The 19,130-nt window shown below is 41.7% G+C and overlaps 1 protein-coding gene across 4 annotated transcripts in view; it reads right to left on the reverse strand.

Annotated features, from left to right (window-relative positions):
• Positions 1 to 290: 290 nt before the first annotated feature.
• Positions 291 to 19,130, reverse strand: part of TRAF1 (TNF receptor associated factor 1) — a 33,766-nt gene continuing 14,926 nt past the window's right edge. For 3 of the 4 annotated variants that reach the window (XM_075170766.1, XM_075170768.1, XM_075170769.1), the window contains 10 exons: positions 17,213 to 17,434; positions 15,433 to 15,517; positions 11,578 to 11,676; positions 9,864 to 10,025; positions 6,292 to 6,363; positions 5,428 to 5,493; positions 4,264 to 4,701; positions 3,591 to 3,768; positions 2,852 to 3,000; positions 291 to 1,684 (listed from right to left, as the gene is read on the reverse strand). In XM_075170766.1, the coding sequence (XP_075026867.1) occupies positions 1,469 to 1,684; positions 2,852 to 3,000; positions 3,591 to 3,768; positions 4,264 to 4,701; positions 5,428 to 5,493; positions 6,292 to 6,363; positions 9,864 to 10,025; positions 11,578 to 11,676; positions 15,433 to 15,517; positions 17,213 to 17,434 (1,687 nt within the window). In that variant the 3' untranslated portion in view covers positions 291 to 1,468. Of the gene's footprint in view, positions 1,685 to 2,851; positions 3,001 to 3,590; positions 3,769 to 4,263; positions 4,702 to 5,427; positions 5,494 to 6,291; positions 6,364 to 9,863; positions 10,026 to 11,577; positions 11,677 to 15,432; positions 15,518 to 17,212; positions 17,435 to 19,042; positions 19,122 to 19,130 lie in introns of those variants that run through there. The other variant, XM_075170767.1, reaches the window with a different exon arrangement.

Below are 19,130 nucleotides of genomic sequence, written 5' to 3' on the forward strand. Positions count from 1 at the left end.
GACATGGGAAATATTGCAGAGGAAAAATGAATACAGAAATTGCATAAAGGCTTTTCACTTATACAGACACACCTGCCTCTGTCTGCAAGATCAGGTCTTGGGTTTGTACCCTGCAGTCCCACTCGTCCCGTGGAACAGCTCGCAGTCCTGGACAAGCAAGTACTGAGAGATGAGTTTGGTGGAAGTTCAGAAACTGCTGCACCAAAACCCAATGCAACTCCACTGATTCTGTCCAACAGTTGTTAAGCAGGGAAGGAAGGGGGTGGGTGAGGCTGGCTGCTTTTTGGGGATGCGTAGCATTTGAACTTCGCACACATCCAGACACTTCCGAGCTTGACTTGCTTATAAAAAAAAAATTAATTCCTTACCTCTATTTAAAAAAAAAATACAAAAAAATTTCTAGTAGTTACTTCTATTTTAGCATGTGAAAAGACTTAAGCAACAGACCACATAAAAAGAATTAACCAAGAAAAAAAAATCAATGCTTTCTAATAAGTCACTTGCCTTGAAGGTTCAGGAACTGACTGAACACTCTAAAACAAAGCTATGAGGGGTCCTTACCACTGCTCGGACTGGCAGCTCTGGACTTCCTGGGGGTTAACAACCCTCAGAGCTCCATGTCTGAAATGGGAAAGTGAAACGACTCCCTTGGAAACACAAGAGGTAATCTCCCCAAGGCACAGTGTAATCTGGTCACCGATTGCTGATGCAACAGAACATCTCTTTACAGAGCACTTAAACATAGGTCTAAAATAAATAGCAAGAAATAACTCATCTGGTGTAAGGAATTCAAGCTACAGATGCTATGCACAACTCACTGCTTTCAAGGTCATCAATAAGCACAGAGACACCCGATAGGTGCCTCAGGGGAAGGAATCTGCCCTTGTCCCTGGTGGGGCAACAGCCAAAACCCCACATCAGGGCCGCCAGCCAGCGCAGTCTGACAGGTGCTCGCTCCGCGCCTCCCGGGAAAGGGACCCGCACACGCCGCGGCGCTGCCGGAGGATGGGGAAAGCTCAGCTTCCCCCCTTGCACCCCAGAAACCTATGAAGCCAAGGGTGCTAGAAGGGAGCTCGGGCCACACTCCCTGCCAGACATCTAGGCAGAATGACACCCACACCTGGGCCGGGCGTGAGAAAGAACAGCGCCTTCTCCCACAAGCGCATCTGCAGGGGGGTGACTGTAACCTACACCTAAACCAGGAGTGTTTTGATGAAATAATCGCAGATCTCATCTGCAATAGCACTCCGAGGGCACTGGGCAAAGTACTCGGCATGCTCAGCAGTAGCTAACTCTAGCAGGCAGATCTTCAGCTGATGTGAACTGATTCAGTGGGGCGTAGGCTCAGGCTCTCTGGATTTTGTGTGCACATGAAAACTAATACAAGGTCTCAAGCTGATGGGTTTTTTCCTTGTAAAGTAATGAAATTCAGTGAGTGATGTACCAGACACCCATACTTCAGGATTTACTAATTTGTTTCTATAATGCATTTAAGGAAAAGCGTGTCTTCTTTCACATAGGCATATTTAGGTGACTGTAGTTTGGACAAAGGGAGGAACATAGGACACCCACTTGCAACATTCATATCGTTCACTGGTCTCTGAAATGAAGCAGAAGTCAAGTCTGGTCGAAATGCATCAATAATATGTTCCCTATTATTTTGGTCAAGCAACATAAATGTAACCTGAAAAACAGAATGTGGCAATGATGAGTTATTGAACTGAAAAATAAACCAGGAAATATCAGAGACAGAAGTGCAAACATGCTGCAAAAGCAGCTGGATGCTCTATCGATAATTAAATATAAAATATAATTAATGTTTTGCAACCTGCAAGGTCAGTTAATGTGAACAAGGGAGATTGTAACGGTTCCCAGATGAAATATTTAAAATCTTGCCACCCATAAAATAAAATTAAATAAAATAAAGTAAGGAATTATTTCTTGGTAGAGAACTGCACGGTCCAAAGATGTTTTTCCTCCCTCTCCTGACAACTTAAACAAATCCCGAGTTTGGTTACAGTCATTACATTCATTCTGTTATTGTGGTTTGGAATCAAAAGAAACAGCTCAGCTGCCTGTACGCAAATATGTAAAAGACACAACCTAAATATCTGCATGGAATCTCCCCATCTCATTACCACTTTTATTAACTCACAGTTCTTTAGCTTGAAACGTGAAATGTATGTAATAATTTTTTAAGATAATGAGGATTGGGAACTTTGATTTCTATTTTTTTTGGCCGCTAAATGGTAGTAAAGCTATTTATATGAAAGGCTTATAGATTTATTACCACACAAAGGCAAATGCTAGAACAGAGACCAGAACCTTGTGCACACTTTCATTGCTTTTCTAACCATTGTTGCCATTATCAGATTGCACTTAGAAAACGTGAAAAAATAAGATCAGGATCACATAAGACGTTTACGGCACATTTGTAAGTAGAACTCTAACCTCACATTTGACACCCTTTGCTGTGCTTCAGGCAGCAAATCATAATTCCCTCATAAATTGATAATATCTATGTATAGCAAGAGCCAGAAAAAAAATGTGTCTCTGGCTTTAGCCCAGGTGGACACAGGTTGGGATATATCAAATGCCAGTATTCTGGTGTCTGAAAATCCTACAAGGCACAGTATGGAATCTTGGTAAGAGAAGCTTTCCCTGTGTGTAAATCACTCCATTCAGAGACAAATTATTATCCAAGATTACAGTATGACTAACAGCCATCGGAGAGGAAAATGGGAAAATGCTCCAACTTCCACTAAACTTCAGAGAAAAAGTCCCCTTGTGTTCACTGGGAGAAGTAGTGGATTTATGCTAGGATCAGATACGAAAAGGTTGCCCTTCTTACCTTGTGCCTGAAAGGCCATGGGAGCAGAGCATCGTAGTCTCCTCTCATGACAACAAAGAACAGGGACACGTGGGTTCCTTTTCCTGTCCCATCCCCATTCAGATAAACCCTCAGACAGACCTTGTAGCCATACTTCGCAGTGTAGAAAGCTGAAAATCAGAACTCTTTATTAGTAAAGCCTCCTTTGGAAAAAAAAGACATAATGAGTGTTCTGACATATGGGAAAAGATAGCGTATGACGTGTTTTGCTTTCACGGAGATGAGAACAGACAAATCAGTACACCCCAGAGATTACAAGCAATGAAAATTCAGTGGTTGGAATCCTTTAGTGCCTCATGCCTCAGTGAAAATTACCTGTTATTAGCCACACAAGCATATTTTACCTAATCAAATTGCTTCTCACATGGGAGATAACTGCTGCAGAAAGCCATTCGGTACCGTCAGGCACCAAGCTGTGGGTTAGACGAGACAGATCCAGCAGATGTCACTGCAAGTAGCTGCGGCGGAGGGCAAACTGCAAAATGAAAGCCCAGAACCGAACACAACTCTGTAGAAAAGCACATCACAGCTGCCCTGAGCTACAGGCAGGAGAGCATGAGGTCTTTGCCTAAACAGCATCTTAGTTTAAGGAGCTATTTTAAAGGACCACATGAGCAGAAAGAAGCACCGTTCTAGAGAAGTAAGTGGGTTTTCTAAAGGTCTGGGTTTTGTTAACACACATATACGTCATGTGTTTTACCTGGTGAATACAAACTGACTGTTCTTCCAGTCACGGAGTCTTGTAACTTCCTGCCAACATCTGTTATTTTCCACAGAAAGACCCCATCATAGGAAGCTTGCTCAGAGAACAGAAGACTCTTATGAAGACTGCTCAGGCCTGCATCCTTCTGCATCAGGCACCTGTGCAACTCTGCAATCTAGAAAAAACAAATCAGTTCTCAGTCAACCCCCCTCTCCAGGCTGTTGTGCTGCAGCAGTAGCAGAATCGTTCTGGAGTCCTCGTGTTCTGGAGGGTCTCCTTTGATTTCTTTTTAAGTGACAGTTATGTGTCAACACAAACAACTGGATAGATGGTCGTTTGGTCCTCCAGGCATAATGCTGCTTTAAGAGGATCAGTCATTCAAACAACTATCTTACTTGCTCACAGTCTGACCATGGCAAATTCCGAACGTTCAAAACTCTCAGGAATATCTAGGCACCTAAGCACAGATTTAGATAATATTAGAGATCCCCATTTGAAAATTTATCCAAAACAACAAAAGGATCCTGTAGATGTGTCCAGAACTTAACACTTCACAGCTCAAATTCCTGCGTTCATCCCTGCCTGATCCCTACATCACCTCTCTCTGATATGTGTAAATATTTGTTATCGATAGAAAAGCACAGAGACAATGCTTATCATAACTATTTACCTTCAGTTCAAGGCCTCGTATTATATTTTGATCGAGTTCACTCTGTCTCCGAAAGGCTGTGATTTCCAAGTTAGAGGTCTCCACCTCTTTATTGAGCACTGCCACAATATTCTCAAACACGTGTAGCTTATTTTCTAGCTCAGAAATCACTTTCTCCCTCACAAGTTGTTGCAGAACAGATTCATCTTCAGAAACAGAAGATCCAGGAAAACAGTCTACTTCCAGATCCCCATTGACTTCCAGCCCCCCTGGGATCTGCAGATAAGAGATGCATTTTCCTGCACCATTCACTTTCAGCTCTGACTGTGGGATGGAACCATTTGCAGCTTTGACAGCAGGGCACAAGCTTGCCTTCAGTTGCTTTATGTGCTGCAGCAGAAGCAGCATGTGGGCTCCAACTGCAGTTTTTTCATGCTCCTTTATCTTCTCTTTGCTTCCCTGTAAGAAGACGACACTGTCAATACACTCTCCGTACAACTACCATAACTGGCCTGGGCCAAATCAAGCAATGTTCCCTTTAACTGCTTGGGAGAGACAGAGGTGGAAGAACTGCAAGATACATCGCAGCCGACTCTCAGAGGAGACACGGAACGAGGAAAACCAACAAGCCCTCCAATGATCAGTTTAAGCTATGTGTTCACGTGTGTACATAGACTACATAAAAAGAAAACAATTGTCTACAATTTCTATATTAAACAGGATGCCAGGCAGAGTCTCAGCAAGATTCTCCAATAAGCCAATATTTAATATATATACTGTGCACAAAATATGAGACAAGGCAACAAATGCAAACTAAAATGCAAAGAAGACCTGTTACTGTTTTAAGAGGCGTTACCCTGAAGGGAATATCCAAAACAGAGTAGAACAGCATATCTGATAAACCAGCGGAATTGTAATAAACACCTGTTTTTATCTGAAGTGAATGCACAGTGCAGGACACAGGGTATCACTGGCTGAACTGCACCTACACACACTGTGTAACCATGATGTTGGCAGGTCTACTACTCTGCTGGTCTACTAAAAGTGGGTAGATCTTCTCTCTTTTCTTAAAGATATATTTAAATCAAGGCCTACTGCCTTGAACACAAAGGCTGGCTAGACCAAAGGCATAGGGCTGAGTTGTACACCATTTGAGACCTTCCTGAAGGCAGCTGCTTCACTCACCCTGAATGAACAGCCGACTTCAGAAAAACGACATCCATCCTTGTTGATTAAGGGTGTAGAGCGGTTCTGTTGGAAAAAAAAGGAAAGAAAATAATCAAATACCAATTGAAAGGGATTCTTTTATTTACCTACAAACAACTAGGTCACAATCCCAGCAGCTATAAATCAGGTTAATTCAAGTCAAGGCATTACCGCAGTTTACAGTGTCCAACCAGCTTTAAAAATTCATTGGTAAATCAATCACGAGTGTGATTGATTTCAAGTTTCTTGCACACAGCCTAGCAGTTAAGTGTCCATCCAACAGAATCCATAATGATATAACATAATTTAACAAACCACAGTGATCCCCTAGTAACAACTTCTCATAAATGAGATGCCGATAAGCAAAGTGGCCCACGACAGTGGATAACAGCAGGCACAGAGCCACTCCAACCCTCTTCCTGCTCTTAGAAAATGCACAGAAGAGCTGCGTCGTGCAGCACGCCCTGGGAATAAATGGATCGATCAGACCAAAAGCTCTGACTGACGTTCAGATTTAGTCCCCTTAACAACCAAATGCATGTCTCTTTAAATATGCTGCTATACAGCATACTCTTCTTTTGCTCATGTGGGTCTCCCTGAATATTTGAAAGGAAACAAACATTTCCCCAGTTTTGTAAGATTAATTGAGAAGAGCATTTAATAAACTTAACTGTGGGAGCAGGGAAGAGAAGGTAGTTAGCAGAGCTATGTTGGGATGTAAAAAGTGCCCAGATACAACTGCCATATCTGAAGATGTTCTTAAATATTCATTTAACCTACATGAACAAGTGAAACTCATGAATTGAAATAAAGCTGTATTGCACTCACTCATCTTTTACCTACCTTTTCCTTTGATGGTGTTTCTGTTTGCACACATTTTTGTTCCTTACATAAATTGCCTTCACATGAATGTTCCTGTCATTAAAACAAGAAAAAAAGAATTCAGTACATTATTAAAATCATTGAGCATCTTTATTTAGGAGTCTTTGAAACAAAGCTTGTCTTTGGGAATGCTATTCCCGTTTTACAGAAACTTGAGGATTTGGGAGGCTTTTCTTAAGAAATTCTGTGTTATGGAAGAAAAAGTTTACAATAAGTTTCTTGCTTTCTTCCTGGAAGGTGTGGATTTAAGGAGGTGTAAAGGAAGGAAGAGTAACTTCCCCAGGAGCACTACGAGCTCCACAACAGATGGTGCAAAATCCTGTACCCCTGTCCAGAGAGTGCCTGCTCTGGGCCTCACTACACAATAGGCTGCAGAGGTCTCTGGCTTCTTTTTAGAGGAAATAACGTTCAGAAACTTGGGACTAAAGCACATCTGCTAAAAGCAGGTGCTGCTGTCCCCTGTACAACAAATTGCAGACACAGAGGTTTCTCAAGCTAAGCCTCTAAGATGATTACTCTTCTTTTCAGCCTAGCAGGCGTGTTCAGTGATGGATCTCCAGATGCAGTACCTGTAAAGTGAAAGTACAAAGTGTGATCTTTCACTTATGGGGCCCAGAGCTTTTGGAAACTACTTACAGATGCTTTGCAAGGTCACCCTGGGAAATTTGATACAAGATTGGCAATATACAAGTCTTGCCCAGTTCAAACCATAGTTATGTGCATACACACACACACACATTTACGTACACACACATATACATGCAATGACATGCAGGTGGATTACAGAACAGAAAGCAAATATACAGGAAACCCAAATATAAACTCTTCTTGCATTGACTTCATATAGTTTGCTTAATGTGCAGACCCTTCTTGCATCCTGCTTATTAACATTTTGAAGGCTGCAATCCAAATTTTCCATCATGATGTGCTAATGCAAAATGCATTACCCCTAACATGAGACTTCCTGCCATTTCTGGTTCCAAGAAGGCTAAAGTAATCCTCCTGCCATTGGTTCATACAACTGTAATATGTGTATTTAACACTGCAACTGTCAGCTTTCAATTCATACTGTTCAGGGGGGCTGTCTTTAATCTTTATAAAAACCTTTGCATGCCAGTACTTTTCCTATAGCAGTCTAGAAAATTTTTGATAAAGCCATTCCAGCAACCTTCAAGTCTCCCCTGCAAAGAGTCCTGGGGTTTCTCTTTCCATCCTCAGAAATACAGCCATAGGTTTTTCTCACTCTCTAACTCATTTTTTTAATACTCTGTGTCTTAGTTATTGCACACAGTATGCCTTTATTTTCCTCCTTTCTGCTATTTGACTCCTTCAGATCGCTGATTTCTCGAGGGGGAGAGGGGCTATGAGAAGTTTCTTTAAAATATGGAAATGCAAAAATCACAAGACCAATAACAGATTGGCTAAGATGGAGACAGCGAGAGCAGTGCCCAAAATTTACTGTTTGCTCCCAGAGGATTTTGGATACATGGAATACACACAAATAATCAAAATTCTTATGCCACCTAACTGCAAATTTAATAAAGCAGATCATGTAACCAGCAAAATTCCAATTTTACAAATACGAAGGCAGGCAGAGAAAAATCAACATCTCAAGGCTAATCCCTTGCTTGTTTGCCAAAGTTTCCTAAGCAAAAAATCAATTAGATGATAGCTAACCAGAATGAGTGGGAGGAAAACAGTTCTTCATTGCAGAAAATGAAGCCCGCTGAGGTGGATCTGCAGTATCACAGACCTCTGAAAAGAGAAAGGTGCTCAGGGAACACTCACACAGCTCAGGTTTCCTCCTCCAGCCTGCCTACTGCACTTACAGAAGGCTGAAAGGGATTAAGTGTTGCCACCTTCTGGTATTTACTGTCTCTCTGAAACATACACTGGATTTAGGACTGGTAAAATGTGCCTGGGTCCAGATATTCTCCTCTCTCTGTAAGAGTAAGATATGAAGAGCACATGCAAAAGCTTCCCATGAAGCATGTTTTAGCAAGAACGCCTTATTCTTACCCCAGAGGGACTGTTACCACCATGTTGAGTAAATCTCACAGCTCAGTATTTGGAAAGGCATAATATTTGTGACAGTTATGGCATGCAAAGCTATCTACTACTATTTACTTCAGGCTATATTTTTGAGATATTCACAATCATCCTGCCATGAAGGTCTTATATCACTTTGCCCCCATTCCAGGACAAAACTCCAAGGCTGGCAACTATTCTCTTTAAATCATCTGGAGGGAACAATATTCATTACCCTACACCCCAAAAGAGCGTTGCCCCAGCAACATTTTCTGTGATAATAGAGCCCACAGGGTCAGAAGTTAGGTGGGGTTGGGATGAGAACGTTTTCAGAGCTTTCAAATCAAAACATACATAGCAGCGTTAGCAGGCGTGGGGCATCTCTCACTCATGCTGCTATTGCTTTGCTCCAGGAGTTTTTAATCACAAAACGTCCTAAACAACAGATGATGCACTTCCATCATGAGGCTGAGAAGTGTGCCAGTGAAGCTATATCTTCGGCAAACTCTTCATGTAAGAACAGATAATTTTCTATCACTTTTGATCTGCCCCACCAGACCATTTCCTCCTTCAGCAACACAGAAGAGTTTCTATTAGCCCACTTTATGCCTTCAGACCACTCCCAGAATTTGTACCATGCTGCATCTACAAAAATGGGTAAAAATAAAGAGCACCTTTTATTTAAAATGAATGTATAAAGGTACTTAAAATCTGCAAATCAGTAACACATAACCTTGCCCTGCTATCATAATTTTGAACATGACTGAGAAAGTCATTACTTTTAAGAAAGAATGGAATAGGTTTAGTAACATAAACTTAAAAGTTTGATGATCAACTACATTCTTGTGTAAAAAAAAAGGTTGGTTTAAAGAGGATTTTGAGCAAATGCTGGGGACAGACTAGTGTATGTGTATATGGAGGGTATATACACATATATTTTGCAAGTCCCTGTCACAACAGTGGGAAACAAGTTAAACATAAAAAATACGAATTAAATATGTTTAAATAATCACTGAGAAGTTTCACGCAGATTCAGAGTATGCTGTTCCTGCTCTATATGGACACTGCTGCTAATTTCCAGAGTTATACCTGATCATATCTAATAGAAATAATATCTGACAAAAGCCTGCCTTACAAATCTGTGGGCAGTTTTAGTTTGAATAATACTCCAGCCACTTTCAAGATCTCTTCCCTGCCACTGTCTGTGTTCTTCTGCTTCTTACCTACCTCACACGGAGACAGCTTTGAGACAAGAGCTAAAATACGGGCTGCCCAAGCCCTGGATGAGCACACAGATATTTCCATCTCTGTTGTAACACCACAAGCAGACTATCAAATACAGCTCATTTTTCCCTCTGACACATGCATGGAAAAATTAGCGAACTCAGGAAAATTAAATATTCTCCAAGTGCACTAGCATGCATGAAATCAGGATAAAAATGTCATGATAGATTATTTAAGCCATTAATATAAAGCCCTCATTGGAAACAGAGAAATGTTCTTACTTGGTATTCACTACTGGATAAGCTCCGCTTACACTTCTGACACATTGTCACATTATTAACACATCCATTTTCCAAATGATCTGCAAGTTTCTTTCTCATCACCATGTGTCCACAACCAGTGTGACAAGGGATTAAAGCATATTCACATAAACTCTGATGCTCCTGGAAGTAAAAAGTTATAAACAAAAATGTAAACTGCAGATACACATTTATCTATAAATAGTCTCCATTCTGCCAGACTAGATCTTTGCTTTGCATTTGTTCTAAGCTTGGGCAAAATCCCACTCCACAATGTTACCGAGGTTACTGGTGAAAAATCCACCAACTTTACTGGGGCTTTTTTGTTAATTCTTAACTTAAAATAAAAAAAAAAACAACAAACAACTTTTGATAAATTCAAACATGAGGCCTCCCTTGAACTGTCTCTCTCTAGTGCTTTTGTTTGAAAACAACATGATCCTGGTCCCAGCTTTTTTCTTTGTCTTAGAGGATACCTAACTTTTAGCCTGGGGTTTTTCGGGGTGGTTTTTTGGTTTTGGTTTTTTGTGGGGCTTGGGGTTTTTTTTTGAGCACTGAGACCATCCTCTGGCTGGTAGGATCAATGTGGTTAGTCTGCTGACATCTCTGCATAGCATAAAAGAACAGAGATCTGACACTTTCTATGCAACAGTTAGGACACAACCCTTACCTATATTCACTATTTGCATCCTCTCACCTCAACAAGGAAAAATATCAGCATTACTTCTTTCATAACTACATCCAACAAGTCTACTTTCAGATTCTTAAAAACACAGTATTTCAATAAAAACGCTGACCTCTGTTACTGAAGCTTCTGTAGGCACTGTGTCACAACTGATTCTGTCGTTAAAAGCAGATGGCTGTCCCCTACAGAACAGGCTCAGAAATGCCAATTTCAATCACACGCCCAACTCTCAGATCAGTTTTGCCATGTATTCATGCTGAGAGGGGCTCCGATTCTCAAAACTATGAAGCTAAGCAAACTGGGTAGATTTCTCCTTAAAGAGGAATATACTCAAATAGAAAATTTGTGCAAAATTAGCAAAGAAAAGGCAGCAGCTTATCAGATACACAGTCATACAAGGTACACAGCAGGCTCCCTGTTATAAATGCAGAAAGACCCTCTGCTCCTACACCAGGGGACCAAAATAGAGCTGCTTTAGTATCAGAATTATCTCTATTTTTTCATTATTCTAATTTGCATGGCAGATTCACAGATCTTGACCATTTAAATATTTTACCTGGGGCATTTCACATCAGTCTGAAAAGAATGATGAACACATTCAATCAATAGGAATAATTCATGTGGGAGGAAATTATTTCTCTTATAAAAACACATTAAGGATATTGCCCACAACAATGTCCTGGAGACTGAAGTATTCTGGTCTGTCGAAAACTGCTTGTAGCTTCCTTGCATTTAAATAATAAGTAAACTCACTGGAAAAAAAAATCATAGTTGATGTAAATTTGTGCAACTTTAATTTCACAATCATTCGGGATGTTCTGGATTTGGTCAAAGCCCTAATAAAGTTAATAGCATGTTTTTAGATACTCTGTTGGTATAAATCATGATACCTTCGCTGATTCTAATGAAGTTACATTAATTTATGTCTGCCGAGAACCTACTTTCATTGTCTTTCTGTCCCCACACAAGTAAGAATGCATGTTAATTTAAATAAACTGCCTTTAAACGTACTTCAAAATTTTTCATTATACCAGACCAACTGCATCCAAGGGTCACACAGTGTACTTTGAGTTCAGAAATCTCTTTATTAATGGCAGCATCACCAAAAGCCTGGAAAGTAAACACAGTAAGGAAAAAAACACTGGTCAGAGAGTACTTCAGCATGCACTTTTGACATAGGAAGAAGGTGACCGTGTGAAAATTTCAGATCTTGATAAATCCCTTATTTTTTTTAGATTTACTGTACTGCCATAAGACTCTCTAACGTAGCAAGTTAATCTTGGTGTAGTAGAAGCCCAAATAATTATTAAATCATTTCTTTCTTATGGTTCAAAAATAAACTATTTGATGTGATATAAATTTACGGAAAATATGCCTAGCCAACTACAGCTATTATTTTAAGTTCCTTTTCACAGAAGCCTGAAATACGTCACATGCAATGAATGTGCTGACAGGACCCTAACTATAGGGTGCTGCCATGTGCCACTCTTAATGAATGCATTTCATTATTGTGGTCATTAACACCTCCTAAACGTGCTGCAGAGAGGACTTGAAACTGTTCTGCAGTAAGAGCACATTTCTCAGACCATGGCTGTTTCCATTTAGTATGGCACTGTGTACTAAAGAAATGTAAAACATATGTGAGTGGGGTTTTTTTGCACTATGTAGACTTTTTTATTATGTTAACCATGAAGAATTGTACAATTATTATGTAAATTATGAAACGCTGCACACTTCTACTATTACATTTTGCACAATCAAAATAGGTACGCTGACACAGGAACAAGACCTACTAAAGTTAATAGCATGTTTTTAGATACTCTGTTGGAAAGTACACAATACAGAGGACTGCAGATTTCCGACGTAACATAACACAGAGCAAGGCAAGAACTGGGGGGGGGAAGCTTTACAAATAGAGGGAGGAAAGTATTTACAAATGATGCCCACATTTCAGTAAAGTTACTGAAATTCTACACAACAAGCTAAAGAAAATAAGCAAACAAAATCATCAGAATCAACATTATTGTTTTTTTTAAGCTAGATACAACATGTTTGCACACAAAAGACACACAGCCAATTCTACGAACGGTAACAATGAGATACATTTCTATAGGCAAGGTCTCATAGAAACTCCTTTCCTAATCTCAACCTGCAAGCGAAGTCCAACCCAGAAGAACTTTGCACACAAATTGCAAACAACTCCACAAACAAGGAATTAAAAAAAATCATGTAGGTTGTACAAAAACACGTATTGCTCCATTTGCATATATGGAAGAGTTTATGTAATAAGCTAGCAATCACCGAACAATTAGTGAAAGCATACCAGCCCCAGCCTCTATAACATTCTAGTCTAATTTATGAGCAAAATCAAAGAAAAGAAATTCAAGTTATCAGGCACATGGTGGCTTTTTCCCCCTGTGTCATAAAACAAAAACTCAAGGAATTTCCTGACATTACAAAATAGATCATTTAAAACATATTTAACTACAGGGACAGTCCCAGCAGTGCATGGGTTTCTTACTGCTATGTGCATTCCCTGTGCTTTTTGTTTCACACTTGTAGTTGCTAAATCATTATGGACTACTCAGGTAAAAAACAAGGCAGGAAATCGTCATCTCTTCTTTTATCCGCAGAGGTCACTGCTTCGAAATAGTCACCTGAACCTCTGCCCTCCGGGAACCTGAGTTTGCACAGAACTTCTTTAGGGACCTGAGTCAGACCCTCATACAGTAAATGAGATGACTCTCACTGACATAAAAGTGCTCTGGGTCAACCAGAAGGAAACAGAAAATATTTCTCAGATTTGATATATTGTAGTTGCACATCTCCCCTCTTTCATTTTAGCTATTTCAAAGGAAGATGTTGGTGCAGGGGCTGCTGATGTTGATCATGGGTGGCTCTCATGGCACATGTATCTGCCCAGTCCTGCCTGTCCCAGAGCTGACTGTGACACAAGCGGAGGTCCCCTGCCATGTCCCATCCAAGAACCGCTGCCAGATGCACTCCTCCTCGGCACTCTGACCCACACGATGTGTATCTTATGGCCTCTAGCTAAGGGAGAACTCTGGTCTACAGCTCATGGTCAGGAAGATCAGCTAGCAACAAGTTTGACAAATGGATCAATCCCACCAAAAGCTTTCCAGGATAAATCTAGCGGTTATTTTCTCTCCAGCTAAGGCTGGCCCTCTGCAGCTGAGCCAGAATCTTCAGTTGCTCTAACACAGCCAGGGAGGGGAGAGCCCCAAGTGATTCGTGCTCAGTTCCCCTGTGCCAGTCCCATGAATGAGAGCAGATGGAGTGTGAGCAGAGGCTTGGGAGGATGCCCCCACTCCTCTAACTGATTTCAGTGACAGATGCAGATGCTTGGTAATCGAGACTGATAAACAGCACCATGATAAGACTTGAAGTATACGTTGTATAGGAAGAGATCATAAATTAAAATGTAACAGGGAAGGGATGGGAGTTACCACAGAAATAGATCTTGGGATAAGCTAAGGCAAATACATATCCTGATAGGGTCTTTCTTTTCCTTCTCTAGGTATATTATTTAAAATATAAACACATAAACAGATAGCATTGGAAATAAACATTAAGCAAAACCACAGCAAAGGTAAAGCAGAGATTATCAGGAACAGATATAAAGAATAAACCTGCTAAATGATCTTCATTATTCGTGTTGTTTACAAACTCCGACCATTTGTTGTAAGTTGATCTACACAGGCAGATCCTCATGCCTTCGTGGTGACTGACTTCATCTGGACTCTCGACAGGCATAAGAATCTGCCCAGGCAGATCAGCTTGCAAGAGTGGGGCCCTGTTTACAACAACCCACCCACAGATTTTGCAGAAAGTCCTAGCAGACCTAGTGAGAATCCCACAGCAGAGAAATCCCAAAGTTATAAGAGAACTGACAGTCAACATAGAATAACAAGTTCATAAGGATTTAGCTGTACATATTTGTGGTTACATGATGCATGAAATTCTGTTACTGGGAAATTTATTGCAGAATTGAGGATTTTTTTCTGAGATATTAGCAAGTTCAGCATTAACTGCAGATTCATTATTTTGCTGCAGCCCCTTCCTAAACTTTGCCTTTTACCTCACTGCCAGCTGCCTATTGGGTTTCGTTTTTCCCTAACAAATTTAGACAGAATGTGTGTCTCTTGTTATTCCTGCATGTAATCAGAAAGGAGGGAAAAAGGCAAGCTGGGACTGAGCCCTATTGCCCAGTTTATATTCAGGATATAGAATAGTGCAGCAGGATGCCTGGAAAATCACACAACAGCAAAAGAGATCTGCACTGTTAAATTACAGATGAAACATTGGCCAGTGCATAGTTTTTATCAATTGTTATGTTCAGCTCTAAGTTTTCCACTGTTTTCTCCAGATACCTTGGCTGTCAAAATACTTTCTAGGCAATTCAGCTGGCTAGCCTACACTCTAGCTTTTTTTTCTTAGGGATGCTCCACCTCTAAGTTTGGTAACATGTTTGAAGGGTACAGAGAACCATAAGATTGGAAAATCCACTAAGATACTTAGTAAGGATAGTAAGTAACAGCTAAGACATCTTATTACAAGTAGGAAAGTACTGGTTACTTTGAGACAATAAAAAGTTAATTATAGTAAGAGTGTGGGATTTTATGTTGCAGAACCTGACGGACTTCCAAATTCCTAAGGCTGCCATTATACTTTTTTAAATCAAAAACTGCAGGAAATCCAAATGTCTAAAGCATAAGTTAAAATGTGTAACTATAAGTTGCTATCATATTTTACATTATTCCCTCCTAAACTGTAGTCCAATGACAACTATAGAGTAGCCCAGAGAATGGTTAATGATAAATTAGAGAACTGTGAACTACAACTTACCCTTTCTTCTGCCAATAGGCTTCCCTCACTTAAAGTGCTGGGATCTTCCTCTTTACATTTCTGGCAAATGGCATTTTTATTGTTTCTGGCAAAAAGAAAGAAGAGTGAAATAACAATCAGTGGTGTACTGTAGTTTAGGCGGTCTTTGTATAGACACTGACACAAATAAAAACATGGAAACTGTAATTTCCACTCAGAATCCATAGTCCTTGTTCATTAAAGGGCCAATTCTTGAACACACTGACGTCAAAAAAAAACTGCTGTTCTATTCCTCAAGACTAGGACTAGGCCCATAAATCTTACTGTATTGCAGCAAAATAAGAGCAGCCTGGATCATAAAAAAGAATAAAGCTGGGAACCTATTTATCTCATGAATTATGCAAAAAACACCACGTAGGAAAGATAACATGAAAACAAAAGTCTCTTAAAACACAGAGAATGCCCTTTTTCCCAAGATAGATATATAGACTTCAAATTACAAAGATCTAGTAGAACCCGTGCAGAATTGAGTTCTAGAGAGTTAACATCCTATTGCACCTTAAAAAGGTTTTGATCTACTCTCAAAATATTTAGCATAGGGTTTTATATAGGAAAAGTGAAAAATAAAACTTTACTAGAGGTGTATTTCATTGCCAGTGCTGTTTAGCATCCAGGCAAATAATGAACTAACACAGGATGAGAAGCTCATCAGAAAAGCATCCATCCGACTAGAGCATAACTGATTTCAAACTGTACTAATTAGCTGGTTTGAGCCAGTTTCCTGTTTGTGCTATAAGACTCTAATGGGAAGATACAACAATTCCAGTTATGTCCTGCTGAGAGTTTTCTGAGTTTACGGTTTATGTTGCTTCATTAAGGGGCTTTGTTCTAGATTTACAGTAATGGATTTATGTAAGTTGGTCAAATACATTAATTTCAATACATTTTTACATTATTATATGTTGATCTTCAAACCACAAGTGGCCAGTGCATTGATTCAGCTTTTCAGGTACCCCACACTGTGACCAGAGCTGGGACTGCGTGAACTGGCATACACAAACTAGCTTAGTAATAACGTCCATGAAGAAGCATAGTAACAGGCTTTCGACTTACTTAGCCAGTACTAAAGCCCAGTTACTGAATCTTGACAGCTGCTGTTTTCCAAAACATCAAAGCTAAAGTCAGCTCATACACATGGAATTGTACTGCAATTTCACCTCTCACCTGCAGGGCAGACATAACCTTTTCCAAAGGCTCTGGATCAAGGTGTAATTGTCGAAAGAAAAGGCAGGATAATCAATCAAAGCACATCCCCACCCAGCTCCTGGTTTTCAGGTTCTCCAGGACAACGGCTGTCATTGTTTGTCACTAATGGCAGCAGCACCTTAACACGTAGTGATCCAGCTGAATTATTAAAAATAAAACTCTAAGATAATGTTTATTAAAATCCCATAACATCACTTATCAAAGGACTGTAAAGTCCCATGCAAGTATTAAGTCAGCCTTGCACTAGTTCTTCAAGGTTAAATCAGCATCATTACCTCACACTTGCACTTAGAAAAACTGACATCTGTCAAGCCTTCCCCACCCTGTAGACTTTCACACTGGAAACAAGAAGGAGGTAGAGAGTAGCCTGCAGCCCACCGCAGGTAAGTACTTCAGATAGTAAAGTGACTGTGGTCCAGTGGGCCAGGTAGCCACAGACTCATCTACAGAGCAGAGTGGCACAACGCAGCTCTCAGGAGCACTTGCAGCCACAGAATCCGCCACAGCAGTGTGACCCCCTGTAGCAAGGACCTACCGCACAATCCAGGAGAGGCAGGCTGAGCAGTACCTATGCCCACAGAGCGTTTGCAGGGCTTTCTTCAGAACGTTATTGCAGTTGCTGCACAGGTACTTCTGATCAGGCACATCCTCACAAATATTAGTGGGATATCCAAAAGGAAATTCATTTTCATCAGGAGAAGAGCCAGGGACATCCTGCGGGCCTCTGGTTGTTTTCTCAGCCATCTGAAGTAAACTACTGTCAGAGATAAGGAAAAAAAATAGGTGCTCAGACAAGCAGACACACGCTCACTTTGATGTCAGAGAATGTATCAGGCATCAAAGTCCATGAGCAGCTCCAAACCTGTGCAGTCATCTAGTGATCTGTTTAATTGAGTCTGTAGCTGACATGTGTGACTAAATGTCACAGTGGGGTTTGAGTAGGTACCAGCAGGAAATTACTGTACAGTTTTAAAATTTCCCTCAAACACAACATGAAAATGGACAATATATTAAAATGAAGGGTTGGGGTTTTCTTTCCAGAGTTTTTTAGCTTGTGGAAAGATGAAGTAAATATTGCCATCATCTTAGAGCTACAATCCCATTGGTCCACATGACACAGAATTATTTTCTCTAGAGTAAATCCCCAACCACCTTCAATTCCCAGCAGCCAAAATTCGTGATTACACTTTATAGATGCAGAAACTGAGCAACCGATATGTTTACAGTGACTTTCCCGAAGTCATAAAGCTAGTGGTCAAAAGAAAAAGGAAATCTCAAGTCCACAAAAGGCTTTATGCTTGCGCTCTAACCAGATACACCTTGAGCCACACATGCCAAGGTGTCATGCATGTTCAGTATTGGTTTTGGTTAACGAGAGCTGTGCAGCTGAATATTTTTGGAAATACAACCAAAACTGATTCTAGTGTCTCCACAGTTGCTTAGAAAGTTCAAGAAAAGTTTTCACCCAGGGACCTGGCGCAGTTTGATCATATCAACACCTTTATAAATCTATTTTTTCCCACAACAGTACTGACACACAATAACCTATCTCAGCATTATAAAAAGTAACGACGACTAACGAGTCTCTAAAAAAATGAAGTGAGACTGCCTGGGCCAGGCCAGGCACAGAAACAGCGGTGTGACTGCCACACGGTGGACAGGGCATCCCCTGGATTTAAAACACTTCTCTTTGAACAAACAGCATTTTCTGTTGCCTGGCTTAGGCAATTCACTTGGCCTCTCCAGGCATTTGACGGGGAGTTCAGCAACACACGCAGGGGCTGCCCAATCTGAGACGAACCATAAATTAAAACCGGCAACTCCACGTGTGCACCCGCGAGCTAAGGCAGCTGTCAGAGGCGTGGCGGGTTGTACCCCGGTGGGGACGGGGCAGACGTGCACCTTCGGCGCTCACGCTGCAAACCGCCCACCGGTTTCTGCCGGGCGCTGGCTGTGCTAACAGGGCCCGTCGTTTCCGTGGGGTGGAAGCCCACCCCCGCGGGTGTTTTACATCGATAACGCCCGGTAAAACCGCCGCCCTGGGGCAGGGAGCGGCTCCGGCTCGGCGGGCATCCTCCGTCCCCATCCCCGGCTCAGCAGGGCGGAGGGCCGGCAGCTTCGTAGGCGGCAGGAAGCAGCGAGGGCGCCAGGATCCCTGGGGCAGCCTCGGGGGCCGGGCAGTGCCCCCTGCCCTCCGGCTGCTCCCTGGGGCGCGCTGCGGGGACCAGGCCCGTGCGCCCGGGGAGGCCGAGGGGCCGCGGCCGGTTTCCCCTCAGCGAGGCCGGGGCGCGGCGGCGGGCAGCAGGCGCCCAGGCCGCGGTCGGCTGAGGCGGGCACCGCTCCCTCTCCCTCCCGCTCCCCTTACCTGAGCCCGCCGCCGCCGGAGGCGGCCCAGGCCGCGCCGGGCCCCGCAGCGCGGAGCGGGCGGGAGCCCCGCGGGGAGGGAGGGTGGC

Source organism: Calonectris borealis, chromosome 21 (assembly GCF_964195595.1).
Source record: "Calonectris borealis chromosome 21, bCalBor7.hap1.2, whole genome shotgun sequence".
Taxonomy (NCBI): domain Eukaryota; kingdom Metazoa; phylum Chordata; class Aves; order Procellariiformes; family Procellariidae; genus Calonectris; species Calonectris borealis.